The sequence below is a fragment of the Pecten maximus genome, chromosome 17, assembly GCF_902652985.1.
Source record: "Pecten maximus chromosome 17, xPecMax1.1, whole genome shotgun sequence".
NCBI classification, from domain to species: domain Eukaryota; kingdom Metazoa; phylum Mollusca; class Bivalvia; order Pectinida; family Pectinidae; genus Pecten; species Pecten maximus.
Genome location: NC_047031.1, coordinates 28489461 through 28506686, shown reverse-complemented (window position 1 = coordinate 28506686; position 17226 = coordinate 28489461). Strand labels below are relative to the sequence as shown.

At 36.5% G+C, this 17226-nt stretch overlaps 1 protein-coding gene across 1 annotated transcript in view; it reads left to right on the top strand.

The window, feature by feature from the left end:
• The window catches only part of LOC117315283 (multidrug resistance-associated protein 1-like), a 30350-nt gene that overhangs the window by 1609 nt on the left and 11515 nt on the right, over positions 1-17226 (top strand). The window contains exons 2-22 of the mRNA XM_033869431.1: positions 35-211; positions 829-1008; positions 1250-1378; positions 1719-1841; positions 2171-2232; positions 3531-3671; positions 4647-4901; positions 5176-5362; positions 5898-6039; positions 7082-7260; positions 8033-8170; positions 8892-9038; positions 9328-9412; positions 9923-9992; positions 10535-10661; positions 11198-11374; positions 12195-12362; positions 12871-13081; positions 14377-14412; positions 15275-15386; positions 16520-16664. Of these exons, the coding sequence (XP_033725322.1) occupies positions 35-211; positions 829-1008; positions 1250-1378; positions 1719-1841; positions 2171-2232; positions 3531-3671; positions 4647-4901; positions 5176-5362; positions 5898-6039; positions 7082-7260; positions 8033-8170; positions 8892-9038; positions 9328-9412; positions 9923-9992; positions 10535-10661; positions 11198-11374; positions 12195-12362; positions 12871-13081; positions 14377-14412; positions 15275-15386; positions 16520-16664 (2991 nt within the window). The remainder of the gene's footprint in view (positions 1-34; positions 212-828; positions 1009-1249; positions 1379-1718; positions 1842-2170; positions 2233-3530; positions 3672-4646; positions 4902-5175; positions 5363-5897; positions 6040-7081; positions 7261-8032; positions 8171-8891; positions 9039-9327; positions 9413-9922; positions 9993-10534; positions 10662-11197; positions 11375-12194; positions 12363-12870; positions 13082-14376; positions 14413-15274; positions 15387-16519; positions 16665-17226) is intronic.

Below are 17226 nucleotides of genomic sequence, written 5' to 3'. Positions count from 1 at the left end.
TAACGGAGTTTAACAATAGTATTTGTTGTTCCAGACAAATGAAGTGCTGACGTCAGCGTCCCCAAAGTTTACTTCCTGCTTTCAAACAACAGTACTAGAGTGGGTTCCCTTTGCCTGGCTGGCCGTTACACTTCCGATATACACTGTTTGTCTTCGGTTCCGCTCGAAGACGTTATGTTTACCTCTGACGGCATTTAGTATTACCAAGACGGTATGTAGACTAAACATCGTTATTGAAATAAATCAATTTGATTATGTTTGTATTTTACCGGACATTTATTAAACCGCAATTCAAACAATTGATTAGATAAATGTTGATGATTTTTTTTTATCAAAATAACATACAATGCTGCTTCTTTTTGACTATATGCATCAATATCCTTAATGAATTAACTCATTTTAATAATTCCTTCATTTTATTTATGTACGCTTTATAACGCACGTGGATTGGTATGACCCATATCAGCATTGTCAGATGAAGAGATTAGAAATTGAAATAAAACTTTCAGTAAATCTAATTTGTGAAAACATGGATGCGCTGTTCACACTGTAAACTTATGGAACTTATGTTAACTTTTACACAGGGGAGATAACTCAAATAAGATAATATCTAATCACAACTAAGGATATCTTACCGTCATATTACATACAATGATACATAACAATCTACTATAAATAAAAACTATTAATTTTTCTTTCCGTTTTAGTATGTCAGTATCAAATTAATCATGTCTGCATCATTCCTTTTTTTTATTAATTCAAACAGTCCATATATGTAAAGGTAGTAATGTTTGAATCATTTGTTAAATGAATGGTTTCGAATTCCAGGTAGGATGTATCGTTTCAATGGCACTGACGCTACTACAGATATGGGCAGTAGAGAAGGAAGGATGGCAAGAGATGGCCACGTCCACAAATTTTACCTCGGACTTTATGATGACGTCACCAGCGATTGATAATCCCCCAACATCATTCTACCTAGGGATAGCACTCCGGACAGTATCACTAGTATGTAGTGTTCTTGTTAGTTACCCAGTTTGTGATTCCGAATGTATCATATATAGTGAAATCAGTAAAACATATATACGTGTTGTATCATGAACATTGATACCTTACCTTCTTCTTTTCTGTGTCCTATGTTTATGTAAAACTATATATCTAGTGTGTTATTTTTTTTCGCATTTTATCTATTTTCAAATTAGAACGGCGGTTTCAATCTCATGTCTCGTTGTATTTCTGACCATTCCAGGCTACAGTAGCCCTATATATACAGTACGCCAGGCGTTCCGGGGTCGTAAGTTCTGGGGTATTGTTTTTCTATTGGACACTTTTATTTGTTTGCGGAATAATACCACTTCAATCCGCCATATCCTATCAGGTAAGTTATGTACTACTACGTCTGAAAATACATTTATAGGACACGTTTACGAAAACTGACTTTGCGAAATAAAATAATTCTGCCATAATGTTAATTTGGCACCAACTGTTCCTATCTGAATAAATGGTCATTACCAGGAAATTGTAAAAAAGTTCAAAGGAATACTAATATATGAATCAGATTTCTTTAAAAAAATCTTTTGTTCTAATATTTATTGATAACAAAACTAACGAGGAAATGTAAAACTATAACATCCACAAGGAAAGGGAACCATTTCATAATGATGGTTTACAGTTTTAATAATTAAGTTATTTTGATTGATTGTACATTACCGTTGAAGTCGGATTTCACGAGTAGCATCCTACATTACGTCTACATGGCGGCCCTTTTTATACAACTCATCCTCCATTGTTTCGCTGACTGCCGTTTGGGACAGCTTTACCAAGAAGTTGGAGAAGATGGCGTGAGTAAATACAATTCTGTATTAAACAATAATCTGCTTATACGGCGTAGTGGTAGCGCACCAATATTTCATATAGGCGACAGGGGCTCATTATTTGCTTCGCCATTGTTGTAAAATAATTAAATGCATTTAAACACGTAATTTACCGTTATTTACCACCGGCAGCTAGTTTTTTTTAAGTGTACACCGATGATATAGTTTTTTAATTATTGAGATACATAATCTGAAGATACACAATTGAAAAAATTGTTTCTGAAAATTTGACAAATCTCCACAAAATTAAGTCATACCTTTCATGCTGATAACAATAACTGTAATATCTATTCCAGCCACCGTGTCCGGATGAATATGCTTCGTCGGTATCCCTTCTGACATTCTTTTGGTTGACTCCGTATGTATTTCCTAATATAGAATGTCCTTATTAATAAGTAGAAAATGTAAACGATTTATGTTACATAAAAAAATAAAAAAAATAGTCTTATAGACAATGTTACTAGCACATTATTTAGCAATTAACAACTTTTTCAAGTATCAGAATGGGAACCAGCCCGTAGCGATCAACACAAACATTTTGACAGTTGTAAAAGATGTCTGTGCTATTGAAATGTCGTGTTAATTTTTATATGTTATGGCTTATGTCAAATTATTTCAGGAATTGTCCACTTTACGTGAACGGTTATAATTAGTGATTACATAAGAATGTTGACAACATCATATATGGTAGTGTGACCTCAGCTTCAGTTATATTCCTTTACTTAAGGAAACTCCATACTGTACCTCATATTTTTATAACTATTTAACTTAAATTTTCCCACAGAGAAGCATTACAGAATTTAAAGGAAGGTTCCTTAACTTAATGCTTTTCTATGGAAACATTTATGTTCCAGAGTATTAATGATATCAAGGCAAATTTTGGTGACACGAACGATACTGATTAATTCCGCTGTGGGACGTACTAAGCGTTTACCCTATTGAAGCTCTCATTACTGCCATACTCTTTGTATCGTTGTAAATATATCTTTATGGCAGTTTTCCTTTGTTTCTATCTTCATATGATTATTAATTTCATTTCAAAATATATTATTGTGTATTGAAACGCTATCATACTTGTATTATTTTACTTTTGACGATACTCACTTTATCCGAAAACCCTTATAGTTAATTTCATTCCTTTAAAGTATGTGATACCTTTAATTATGACTATAAAGAGGTGTTTCATAACATTTATTGAAAACAAAAATTGATGTGAGCAACTTGGAAACTCGAAGATGAGGTAACGGTATTTTATCATTGTACAAAGTCATGTGTATGATCAGACGGATTCCGAATGTTTCGAGATCCTCACCTCCGATAGTACACTATGGAAGTGCTATTTTGATGACGATGCTTAACAGTTTCTACATCCCCATCGCTACCTATTTTAGCGTATGTTGTGGGACACTTTTACGTCTGCAAATGCTGGAAGTCTATTAAGACGGAATCCATGCGACTTGTCTTTCAAATATAATGACAATAATACGAAATATGCCTTCTGTTGTAAAACAATGCCTAGCAGAGGAGCTGTCTGCTGATAAGGTTAATGATGCTATGCCAAAATGGATATATATATATGACTGTTGTATTAATTGTTGGCTCTAATAGTCACATAATTGCGTATTTAGCATCTCGACTTCTTTCTTTGCAATTCAGTATCGTCATCAAAGCATTTAGATCAAAGATGGGTACTGGAGACTTATGGGAGCAAACGCCAAGACTCAAATGTGAAAATACAGTGCATGAATTAGGGAAGACATGGAAGGCAGAGAAGCTCCGAGCGGATATTGCCAACAGGTAAACAACATTCACAAAGTAAATTTCCAACACTATAATCACAGTGAAGACAATGAAATAGTGTCCATTATCGCTTAGATCACAAACTGAGTAGCTTAAGTTAAAAACGTAAAAATGTACGAAAAGGGAAATATAGAATGTTAAAAAAGTATGATGGTTAGTTTTTTTTATTGGTTTGACGTCCTATTAACAGCTAATTTCATTTAAGGACGGCCTCCCGTGCGTGCGATATGCATGCGTGTGGTGAGTGTGTATTTGTGTTTTGGGAGGCTGCGGTATGTTTGTGTAATGTCGCCTAGTGATAGGCCGGAGCTTTTGCCGATTTATAGTGCTATCTCACTGAAGTATACTGCCGAAGACACCAAGCAGGACACCCCACTCATGATGGTCAACATAAACGTTTTATATGAATGTTCTACTGACATAGTTGTTAACCTGTTGACGTAATTGATGGCCCTTTTAATTAATTGTTGACCTGTTGACCTAATTGTCGACCCTTCTAATTTAGTGTTGACCTGCTGACATAAGTATTTCGCTGTTTCGATATGTTGTTAAGAGAATCAGCAAAGCGACTGTTGCAGATGACGTCATATGAAACATTGTGTGTAATGTTGTATATTTCTAATAGTAATACTGATGTATAACATTTCGTTAGCTTTAATGAAAAATGTTATCATCAATTGTAACTATCTAATGATTGAAAAAATAAACATCTTTACACCAAGTTACTACAATACCTGTGTCAAAATAGAGTTTGCACGTCTATCTGTATAAACTGAATTTGGAAAACATTATACGTTTCGAATCCCGGAACGGCCACTTCATCGTGAAGTATATACTTTATTTGCTTTGAGACGTTTATGTTGCTATGACAGAAATGTAAAAAAAAACATCATTTAACATTTTTGAATACATATATGCTCTTTGCTTTATTAACTCGTACAAAGACTTGTACATTTGTACTTACTTTCGTAGACGTATTACTGGAACAGCCAGACAGAAGAACCGACAAAAGGTCGTAGAAAACGGGTTCGCGAAATCTGGCGAAGACACTCCTCTTCTATCATCAAATCATGTAACCAAAGGCGATATAAATGATCCAATCACCAAGTCAAAGAGAGCGTCATTGTTTTGGTCTCTATTTAAGACATACGGCCACCTCTGGATGCTAACGTGTTTGGTCAAGCTTATCAGTGACCTCGCGTTTTTGTTTCAGCCGATTGTACTTGGGTAAGTAAGACAATTTCAATATGTAAAACATTTGATGCAAACAAATGATACATGATCAGTTATAAGCGTTTCGAATTCGTCAAAACTTAGGGTTTTATTTTTGGCATCATTTCAGAAAATCCTTTTTTTTTTAATTTTTCACATGGATACTTTGACACAATTTAACATTACCAGGGGGGTGTTATGGTAAAAATTAAAGAGGCACAAAAAAGTATCGTAAGCACAAATTTAAATCAGATGATTGAGAGCGCCATCGTCTATTTTTCAATTTCAGAATGATCGTATCCTATATTGAAACCAATGCGGACGAGGGAAATCCCGCGTGGGTTGGGTATGTTCTGGCTGCGCTTATCGCCCTGGTAGGAGAAGTAGAAACGTTCGCCTACAACACTTCACTCCATTTCAGCATGACGCTTGGCATCAGGATCAAATCGGCGCTTATCGGGACTATATATCGGAAGGTTCGTACTTTGTCTTACTTTGCTTTCCTTACATATCGTGGCCGCACTCAAACTTGTTCTGAAACTTGTTTCGAAAGTTCTCAATGTCTATTTGCACAGAGAAAGTTAAGGAATACTTAAAGAAGGTTTGGGTTGTTCGGGTTCGAGTGGTCGGGAAACACGCCTGCCTTTCACCTAGGCAGTCGGGTTTCGATTCCCCGATTGGACGTGAAAGTGAAAAGGTTCCGGGGACATCTGTCACGTAAATCGTTATAATGGGAACCAGCTTTCGGATATAGAAACAATTGGCATATGTGAACACCGTAGGTAAAAGAACACACGTGCAAAGTTCATACCCTATAGAAGACTAAGTAGGATAATATCGCAAATGTAGGTAGCATACTATTCGTATCTCGTTTCAAGACTATTTGCTTGCATACCTTAATTACGAGATACACAGAAAATAACCTCGTATCAAATTGATATTTTCTGTGACACGATAATATGGAAAATTCTTCTTATCAATTCGTTAAAAATGTAATCTACTTACCGACAGTCGCTGTTGATGAGTAATTCGGTGAAGAAGGACTTTACTGTCGGGGAGATAGTAAACCTGATGTCTGTCGACTGTCAGAGAATTCAGGACGCATTCGCCTTCCTCCAGTGGATCTTCGCCATATTTGCTATCTCAGGAATTGGTATGTGGTTATTAAAAATAATTCCATCTAGATTACAACATGCATTGTTACTGGCTTAAAAGTTTATGATATTAGCCAATAGTGTAGAAAAGGCCCGCTGTTTGTAACGACGAGTTTAATTGGTTGATACAGAAAAAAGTGTCTATCTATCAATAATAGTTAAATTAACAGACATTGGTTGAAGTAGGTTTGGTTTGGTTTGATTTAAGTAACGTCCTATCAACATCTAAGGTCATTTAAGGACAGCTCCGATGCGTGCGACATGCATGCGTGTGGTGAGTGCGTAGGTGTGTTTTGGGAGGCTGCGTATGTTTGTGTTAAGTCTCCTTGTGATAGGCCGGACTTATAGTGCTACCTCAAGGAAGCATACTGCTGAAGACGTACAGCAGGACACCCCATCCTACTCGGTCACATTATACTGACAACGGGCGAACTAGTCGTCCAAGGGAACGGAACCAAAAGCCTTCATCACAAGGGGGGAGCGCTCAACTAAATACCAAGAGTGAGACATTGTCAAGGGAGACATTAGGAAGAAGAGAAAAGTTAAGATCCCAAATTTCGTTACCTCTTACGATCATATGAAGTAGGTTATATCATAATGATTAACACATATTTTTGTTATGGCCTACACTTTGATTTTTCATGTGAAGCTCCATAATATTATCTTTAGTAGCATATCCAAGTTAGATAATCACATTTACTGGGTTGATAAGTTTCCTTTGTGTTTTGCTATGAATTATATGTATATCAGTTTCGATGGTGTGTACCTATAACAGCATAAAGTTTATCTATAATAAGCGTCTCCTGCTTCATCAAATCTAGGTTAGATATTTGGAGTAAGAATTAAGGTTTTGCTCTTACGCTTGTATTCTCTGTTGTTTTATCGCGTTCTCAGAGGGAAAACATCAATATGACAAGTCGTTCAGGATTGATCTAATTAGTAAGATTTTTTCAGAGGACTCATTTTTTTGGCAGTTTAAAGATATGTCAACTGTCCAAACGTAATTGGATACGGAGATAACTATGATTGTCTCCCTAACAGGTCTGTACCTCGTCTGGGATTCAATGGGAGATGGACTATATGGCTGTATCGTCATTGTGGTCATCCTGTCTGTCCTAAATATCTATTTTGGCCAGCTCCAAGAGAAATACCAACAGGGTATTCTCAAATTCAAAAGCAACAGAATGAAACTTTTCAACGAAATCTTAAACGGTATAAAGGTAAGGGGTGATATTGTAACTCCATCAAAATTGAAAATATCTGTAGAAATAACGGGTCGCTGTGGCTTGTACATAGTGTTACATTCGGTTAATGCAGCATGCTTCTTTGGCCCACGAAGTAGAGCGGAGACCAGGGTTCGATTTCAGTCGGAACACTCGGTAGGAATGTGTTTCTCTTTCAATTCATTTCATGACAGTCAATGCCAATCTTCTTAAATTTTTTAAAAGATTATATTAGATTTTGTAAACACAGAGCAAACAGTTGCGTGGAAACAGTTTAAGTGATCGATAATTCTCTAGCAATACAGTCACATTGATATATATCGTATGTAGTTCAGCATGTTAACACTGTTACAGACTTTCTGTTGACTGATAATACACAGAACTGAATAGCTGACCACTTAATATTGATATCCAACCAATTTCAAACCGAAGGTGATGAAGATGTCGATGAGAGCATACTGGACTTTAAAGCGAAGTGATTAATTGGCGCACACGTAACACTTGTCTCACACACATCATTTACAGAAGTTGTAACTAGCGCTTGTCATAACTTAGCAGTATCATTAAGCACGTAATACAGCAACTTTTATTCGGTTCGAAGTAATGATTAAGATATCAGCTGTGTATAACAGAATGCATAATGTATTGCTTTATGCTTCAACATATTACTAGGTTCTGAGAATGATATGTGTCACGACATCCTGCTAATATAACATTAATGAAATGAATATAACATTATAATGATCTTTTCTTTCATAAATCTGTCTAGGTTCTGAAGATGTACGCATGGGAGTCGACATTTATTGAAAGGATAAAGAAGATAAGGAATGTTGAGATGAAGTTTCTAAGAAAGAACGCAATAGTAACTGCGTTAGCTGTCGTGGTAGCCAATCACAGTCCTTTCTTTGTAAGTCTAGTGGTAGTCAATCAGTCCATTCTTTTTAATTCCTTTGATAGCCAATCACAGTCCATTCTTTATGAGTCCAGTGGTAGCCAATAACAGTCATTTCTTTGTAAGTCCAGTGGTAGCCAATCACAGCTCATTCTTTGTAAGTCCAGTGGTAGTCAATCACAGTCCATTCTTTGTTTGTCCAGTGGTAGCCAATCACAGTCCTTGCTTTGTAAGTCCAGTGGTTGCAAATCACAGTTCATTTTTGCAACTCCATGCACAATATAATGATAGCAGATAAATGTTTTTATATACAGATAGAATGCTCCGGACATTACATAACTTCATTATTTTTCTTTTTCGTGATTGAAACAACAATGTGGTCGACTCCACTACTTAAACAGCTGCAAGGCTTTAAATGTTTACGTGTTGGTGAAGGGATTACCTGTTTTGGCAAGAAAGTTCCAATGCTTTACTTTCAAATGCATATTTTGTAACGTTTATTTACCTATTCTGTTTTAAATGGTAACCTAATGTTAAGTTTAGTGGCAATGTAATGAATACTCCAATATTCATCATCAGTAAAATGTGACATATACGTATATGTTATAACATAGGTTGAGGATGGTGTCATGGATGTGTTATGATTTTCTATAGAAGAATATAATTCAATTTAAGCTGTAGCAGACTATCATCCCGATATGTTATCATGTTTCTGTAATTTGTACTTTTTTCACAGATGAACTTTGCCATCTTGTTGATTTACATAGTAGGGGACCCATCCAGATACCTGGACGCTACCACAGCATTTACAATAGTCTCCTTGGTCAATGTTATACGATTTGCTATAGCATTATCTCCCTTTACCATCACTTCCTGTATACAGGTATATATACTACATATATATTGATTTTATCTACGGTTGGTTTCTATCAACTTACAACCTGTCATAAATGATCATGGCAAAAGAACGAAAATGTCCAACTTAAATCGTTGACGCAGGATTATTTGCTAAATTTAACAAACTGCAGAACAGTAACAATACATGTATATTTGTTTCAAAAGAATTATTTATTGGATAACGTCCTGTTATGTATGTGCTACAGATATTTTGTTTTACTGTATATAATGTACTAATAGTACATATGGTAAGTTCGAACGTTGTCTGTTCCTAGACCTACGTTTCCGTGCAGCGTATTCAGAGATTTTTGTGGGAAGCAGATCTAGAACCTGACAACGTGAAGCATGTCACAGAAAGCGGTGTGTATTTGAAAAACGGTCGATAGTTTTGACACTTCAGAGAAATATTTTGCAGAAATATTTTATTCCGTTCATATACATAAAAGGAGGCCTGGGATTAAATCGTTGACCAATATATAAATATGTAATATATGTAACGACACTTACTTTAAAGAATAATTGAAATTGTGGATCGATACTTAAACTTTTGTTAAACATGTCTACTTAACTTTTAAAGATTGATATGTACTTCAGATGAAAGCTAGCGAAATAGGCAGAAAATCAGTTCCTGATACAGAAATTATCGATACTTTATACGATACAGGTCTGATATATCAAACAATCAGTTACATCCATGATGTACACGTATATATTATATAAGTAAACGCAATTTATATTTTATTGATAAATCTTGTTAATATGAATACAATAGAAATAGATTTGGAGAATTAAATATGATATGCAGAAATGGATCCGGTTGACCATAAACTTGAGTGTTATTCTCGTACACAACCTATTGTTTTCTTTCAGATCATGCCGTGACTATTCGGAATGGTCAATTTACCTGGGACGTTGAGGACGAAATGAACACACTGAAAAAGTAAACGTTATTTCTAATTATTGCACTACATTTAAAAAACCTACTTATAACATGAAGTGTTCGTGTCTACTTTTGTAGTTTGGAGCTTTCAGATTATTTTGTGGGTAAAAACTTCGTGGTTAGGAAATGCAACTTAATACAATAATATTCTTTTTACCGATATCCCCGGTTCCATAACAACCGCGAAAAAAACGAAAGTTTATACACGATGAAAGTTTCATGTTATACGGCAGATGAATATAGATACTCATTTTAATAGTTGATTTTTATTCATAATTTACACAATATTTCATTTCTTTTACCTCCTAAATGTATGTTGATGAAATTTGCCATTGTTTACATAATTAACGATTGGTATATGTTTCATTAAAAGCCAATCAATGTAGCTGGTAATCAGCTTTTCCAATTACTTTTTGATTGATATGTTACAGATTTTACACATATTCTATTTATAAATCATATTTTATAACTTACCACAGTGTTACCTTTATTCACAACTCAGGACTGTTCAGTAAGAATACAAACTTTCCCTTATGTTGCAGTATCAACCTCGAAATACCAGAAGGAAGTTTGGTGGCGGTGGTGGGAATTGTTGGTTCAGGCAAATCCTCACTGATCTCAGCTGTATTAGGAGAGTTAGAAAAGCTGGAAGGGGAGGTCACTATAAAGGTAATCCAATGATCCAATAAGCACAACGAAATAAACATGATAGCATTAAAATCGAATAAATGTCACTTTTGATAGCATTAAAATCGAATAAATGTCCCTTTTTTCTCTATGAATCTACATTGTTTTATTCAACAAACAATTGATATACATAATTATAAATATATTATGATCATTTACTGATTTTCATATAAAGTAGTAATTATTCATTTTCAACTAGTTAACGAAGGAATAACACATGTGTACAATAATTTGTAAAGATTTATATATGTGGTATCCTTAATATAAAAATATGGACACACTAGGTATAAATGTCACTTTAATTTGACATTACACTTCTTGTCATTGATCAGTTGATGGTATTCATTTTAGTAACAAGGACAGTCGTGATAACAAAGAAACAGTAAAATTAACTCAAAATCGATAAATGGTGGGTAAAATACGCAAAAAAAAGAAGATTTGCATGGACACCCCATAATTGGTTGTCTCTAGTGACCAGTATCCATTGGAATATCGTTATTTTGTATTGTTCCCGCTAGGGGTCGCTTGCTTACGTTCCCCAGGAGGCATGGATACAGAACTTAACTCTAAGAGAAAACATTCTGTTTGGGAAGACATACCAACAGAAGAAATACCGAAAAGTATTGGAAGCTTGCCAACTTATACCGGACTTAAGCATCCTTACCGCAGGAGACCAGACGGAGATCGGACAAAAGGTGAAGCATTTAATGTATTCTTAACATAATGTACACATGATTATGAGTCAGCATATATTCCTTTCACATACACTCACCTGTTCTAACGTTTTATTATACTCTACTTACAAATTCACGTTCCTGCGTCATCCTGTAAGCTGTTGTGTTGATGATTTTACCACCTTTAACATATTTGTCTCCTTTTACATGTTCGCTGTCACATCAAGGGTGTAGTTTCGTGGTTAACTCCTTGCGTATAACAGAGAGCAAGCGCTGATAGCATACAATAATGCCACGTTAACATCGTATTGCTAACAAAAAAAAACAAAAAAAAAAAAATCCCTTAGAATCAAAACCAAAAAAGGAAGAAAAAATTATAGATGTATTTTTAATACTTGAAAAACAGAACCACACATACAGGGAAAAACAAATAACCATCCCTTATTTGAATGACGTGTCAGAGAAATCTGCAAACCTCAGGGTGATTAATACACTTGCTTGTCTTACCATAAGCAAAGCCCTGGATTAGACAAGCAAGAATATCGCCACTCGGGTTGGAGAATTCTCTATCACACCCTCAAGGTAGGAAATTTTAATTTGTCCTTACGTAGTACCACCCTTAACTGACATTATTCTCCTGAAGGAAAGTTTAAAAACCATAAAATGGGACACGTCCGTTCTTTGTGTCATCGCGTATCCCTGGGTCTCCTTGACTCGGTTAGCTACAATATGACTGTCAACCAATTAGATTGCACAACGTAATCAAGGTAAGGAATTCAAAATATTCAGATGAACGTTGATTTTGTTTGGCGTCAATAAAAATGATTCGTCAATTCTACAGGGTATCAATTTAAGTGGTGGTCAGAAGCAGAGGGTCAGTTTGGCCAGAGCTGTATATAACAATGCGGATGTTTACTTACTGGACGATCCGCTCAGTGCCGTTGACAGTCACGTTGGAAAAGCATTGTTCCAGAAAGTCATTGGCAACGAAGGATTACTAAAAAACAAGGTAACAAGGGATAATATCAATATACGTGTGTAAATATTAAAGTTGCTATCGTTAAATTACTTTGAAATGTCTCCGGGTGAATCTCTCATTTATTTGATTTTTGCAATCTTGAATTAGTTTGAACATTTCAATGTCATTTTTTTTTATTTTTCGTTTTTAGTTTTAACTATATGTGACGTTTGTAGACACGGGTGCCATTATGTGACGTTTGTAGACCCTGGTGTCATTATGTGACGTTTGTAGACCCGTATGTCATGATGTGACTTTTTATAGACCCGTATGTCATTATGTAACGTTTGTAGACCAGTATGTCATTATGCGACGTTTTATAGACCGTTTGTACTAGGCGACGTTTGAAGACCATATGTCACTATATGAAGTTTCTATAGACCGTTTGATCTAGATTGTGTTTTAAGACCGTATGTCTATGTCTTTATATAACGTTTGTATAGACCGTATGTCATTATGTGACTTTTTAAGACTGAATGTCATTATTTGATGTCTGTAGACCCGTATCCTGGTGACACACGGCGTCCATTGGCTGCCTAACGTGGATAGGATTATCGTTATGGACGCTGGACAGATATCAGAGATAGGAACTTATGAGGAGCTCCTTCAACATGACGGACCGTTCGCTCACTTCCTACAGACTTTTCTCTTAAACGATGATGATAACGATGACGATAAAATCGATGATAAAAATGACGATATGGATGGAGGTATGTACCACAAACCGTTTTAGATTATATATTCGCCTGTAAATTCACCTTCAGATTTATTATATTCACTTGTATGCTATGTGCATAATTTTAGTTCAAATTAATTGCGGAACATTTATGAATCAGTCATGTTAAACCGGATTAAAGTGAACCAGGGGCCTTACTATGGGAGTAAACTGGGATAAGAGGGGATACTACAAGGCCGGCGAGTTGACCCCATATCCTTTCACGTCAAGTCTGGGAATTCAAGTGTGCCACCCCACCACGCAATGTATAGTCCCCTGTTGTATTCAATACGTTTATATTTCCTACAGATTTTAGTTCGGGGTCGTTCAATTGCAATGAAAAATTATATTAAATCAGCCCATAATTTATTACATGTACAATACTGCTTTAAGGGTCATTTATATTGGAGAATAATGTTGAATTTCAAACACACATAAATATCTTCCAATTTTCATGTTATATACCAAAATGTTTGTTACGGGGACATGTAGTTTCTTAAAATCACCTGTACATGCTAACAGCGTCTTCTATAGATTAACATTGAGGTCAGATGTAGCATAGAATAATTGCAAGTCACACAAATAATCAAACCCGAGATATAGCCGTGCTGTTATACACACGATAGGAGCATTTGTTTGACCGGATTTGACTTTTTAACATGTATAAACACTTATTTTGTTTTGACCTTGAAAAGCAATGGTGACTGTGAATAATATTACGTATATATGGCATAACGGGAGGCGTTTAACTCAATAAAATGCTCCCTTGTCGTGCTTTTAAGACATCTGATCATAGTAAGAAGGATGTTTTAGAGAAATTGTTAGCCTGGTTAGATACCTCCTTATATGCCGTATTTGTGCAATATCATCCACAAACTCCATTTGCATTTAAAGGTCAAAATATAACCGGTGTTTATATATGTTATAGAGTCAAATCTGGTCAAATCAACACTCCTTCTGTGTGCTTTAAGCACTTGTGAGCACAACAGCATTTTTTTGTGTGTGCAATATATGTGATTCAAATAATCTAATTGTGTCGCATATTTTGTTAAAATTTACAAACAGCTTAACAAATTGCTTGTCAACAGTAAGGCCCGTGGTTTATCATGATACATACTAACAGTTGATTAAGTTATTTCCGTTAAATTACATCACAGTAGGAACGTATACGCTTATAAAACATCACTGATTGTGCTAGATTTGGTGTTTAGATGTCCCTTAATGACAAATTTGGAAAAATGATAATAAAAGGAAAGCGTTCTGCTATGTAATGGTTTGGTTTGTTTACAGAAGTGAAGACAACCCGTCGACAAAGGACACTATCCGGTAGATATACTATACCATTCATCATTCAATACTTCCCTCTTCATTATTGTCAATCCTCTCAATATTACTCCTGGGGATATTTATATAGACATCATGTTCATGTCATGTACTCATTCAAAATTATTTCGATGACCTAAGATAAATCGTCATACAACATCGCCTGTTTGTTTGATTTGATATTACTGTACAATGTGCAAAATTGGATACCACGCGAAAAATGACAATTTCTCTGTTAAAAATATGTAGGTAATTATAATCGTTACGACAAATCGTCGAATGAAACTTCACCCGCATTCATGAGAACCCGAACTGACCCGATAACTGCCACTTGTGCAGCTGGTTAGCGTGGGCCAAGATGTGAAAAAAGGGAGGCCATGGTTCTACCTGGCGATAGGGAACAAACTTTCATTCACAGTTTCATTCTGTCATATGCTTATCCGATTTTCTGTCTAAATGTTTTTTGAACATGTATGGGGGATATACAACCTTTTGTAGCACTCCTGTGTACAAAGTACAGGCAAGTATAGGTTAAATCATTATTCACGGAACAACTTTTATTCATAATTGACCAAACACCGTACCGTATGTACTTGTCAGGTGAAAAATTCAAGAGATAGATATTTGTTTCTTGTCAATCATACGTTTTACGACAAGCACTGGCCATATTTGTATAATGCATATTTTAGTGTAAATGACACTCACGGTCACCTCTGAATTTATGCACGTTTAGCTATCAATTTAACATTTTGTTACGTGATTTTCTGTTTACCTTGACACAGAGTAGGTGTATGTAGGGCGGGTACCTATCCTGTGTTGTTTGGTTTTAACAATGAATATTTTTAACGATTTCGAATTATTACAGTACAGGAAATTAAGGACAAGATGTGGGAACAAGTAGAGGAAGTTACGTCTGATGGTATGACGTCAGACGATAACGTCACCATAGAGGGACTGTCTCGGCGACAAAGTATCCGGCAAGTATATCCTTGGCCTAGGCCGTCTCGGCGACAAAGTATCCGATAGGTATATCACTGGCCTAGGCCTTCACGACGGCAAAGTATCTGGCAAGTATATCACTGGTCTAGGCCGTCTCGACGGCAAAGTATCTGGCAAGTATATCACTGGCCTAGGCCGTCTCGACGACAAAGTATCCGACAGGTATATCAATGGCCTAGGCCGTCTCGACGACAAAGTATCCGATAGGTATATCACTGGCCTAGGCCGTCTCGACGGCAAAGTATCCGACAGGTATATCACTGGCCTAGGCCGTCTCGACGACAAAGTATCCGATAGGTATATCACTGGCCTAGGCCGTCTCGACGGCAAAGTATCCGACAGGTATATCACTGGCCTAGGCCGTCTCGGCGACAAAGTATCCGACAGGTATATCACTGGCCTAAGCCGTCTCGGCGACAAAGTATCTGGCAAGTATATCACTGGTCTAGGCCGTCTCGACGGCAAAGTATCTGGCAAGTATATCACTGGTCTAGGCCGTCTCGACGGCAAAGTATCTGGCAAGTATATCACTGGCCTAGGCCGTCTCGACGGCAAAGTATCCGGCAAGTTTATCGCTGGTCTAGGCCGTCTCGACGGCAAAGTATCCGATAGGTATATCGCTGGTCTAGGCCGTCTCGACGACAAAGTATCCGATAGGTATATCGCTGGTCTAGGCCGTCTCGACGACAAAGTATCCGATAGGTATATCGCTGGTCTAGGCCGTCTCGACGACAAAGTAGCCGATAGGTATATCGCTGGTCTAGGCCGTCTCGACGGCAAAGTATCCGGCAAGTGAATATAAAAAAACCTTAATAGGTCGTATCGCCGGCAACGTATGCGGCAAGTAAATCATTACCAAAGGTCATCTCGGCGGCAGATCATCGCGGGCTGTCTCTGGCAAAGTATCGGGCAGGTTAACTAGCATCATAGGCCATCTTATCGACAAAGTATCAGGAAAGTAAATCACCATAATAGGCCATCTTGTCGACAAACTATCAATGCAAATTAATCATCATCGTTCGCATTCTAGGCGCTAGATATCAGAAAAACTGATCACCGAAGTATTTAAAGTATTTAACAATGTTAATCATTTTATCAACATTCATTTTAGGAAAGTCCCATCAAAAATGCTAACACAGGCGATTTCCCGCCATATGTCAAGGTCATTGTCAAGGTCCCTGACAAGATCAATGAAAACAGCTGAGCAAGTTGACCTCGGACATCTGACAACGAGTGAAGCCACCGGAGAAGGGGCGGTGAGTTTCCATTACCAATGAGACCACAGCCGGGTCACTAGAATCTTGCTTCATGTTCATTAATGCATATGCATCTATATTTCCTGAAAATATATAGATTACTAAATATATGCAATGCATGTTTTAAACGAGTTAATATTGAATATAAGAAATGACTACTATTAACATTCAATAAACCAAATACTTTATAAATGTGTAATTATATTCGTGCTATTATTTGGTATATATTATATCTATAACTGAAGGTACCTGAGCTATTTGCCGAGATATTGACCTGTCTTTTGTTAACACTTTAGTTAACCTTTCAGACACACATAAATCATGATCCGTCGATGATGAGGTGGAATGTTATTGTCGTCAAGGTCGTCATTGTTGTTGTCGTCGTCATGGCTGTTTCCATTTTTGCTATCTTAGTCTTCGTGGTTGTTGTTGTCGTTTTGGTCGTCATTTTCATTGTTGTCGTTGTTTTCATTGTTGTTGTTGTCGTCATGGCCGTCATTGTTGTTGTCGTCGTGGTTGTTTCCATTTTTGTTATCTTAGTCTTCGTTGTTGTTTTTGTCGT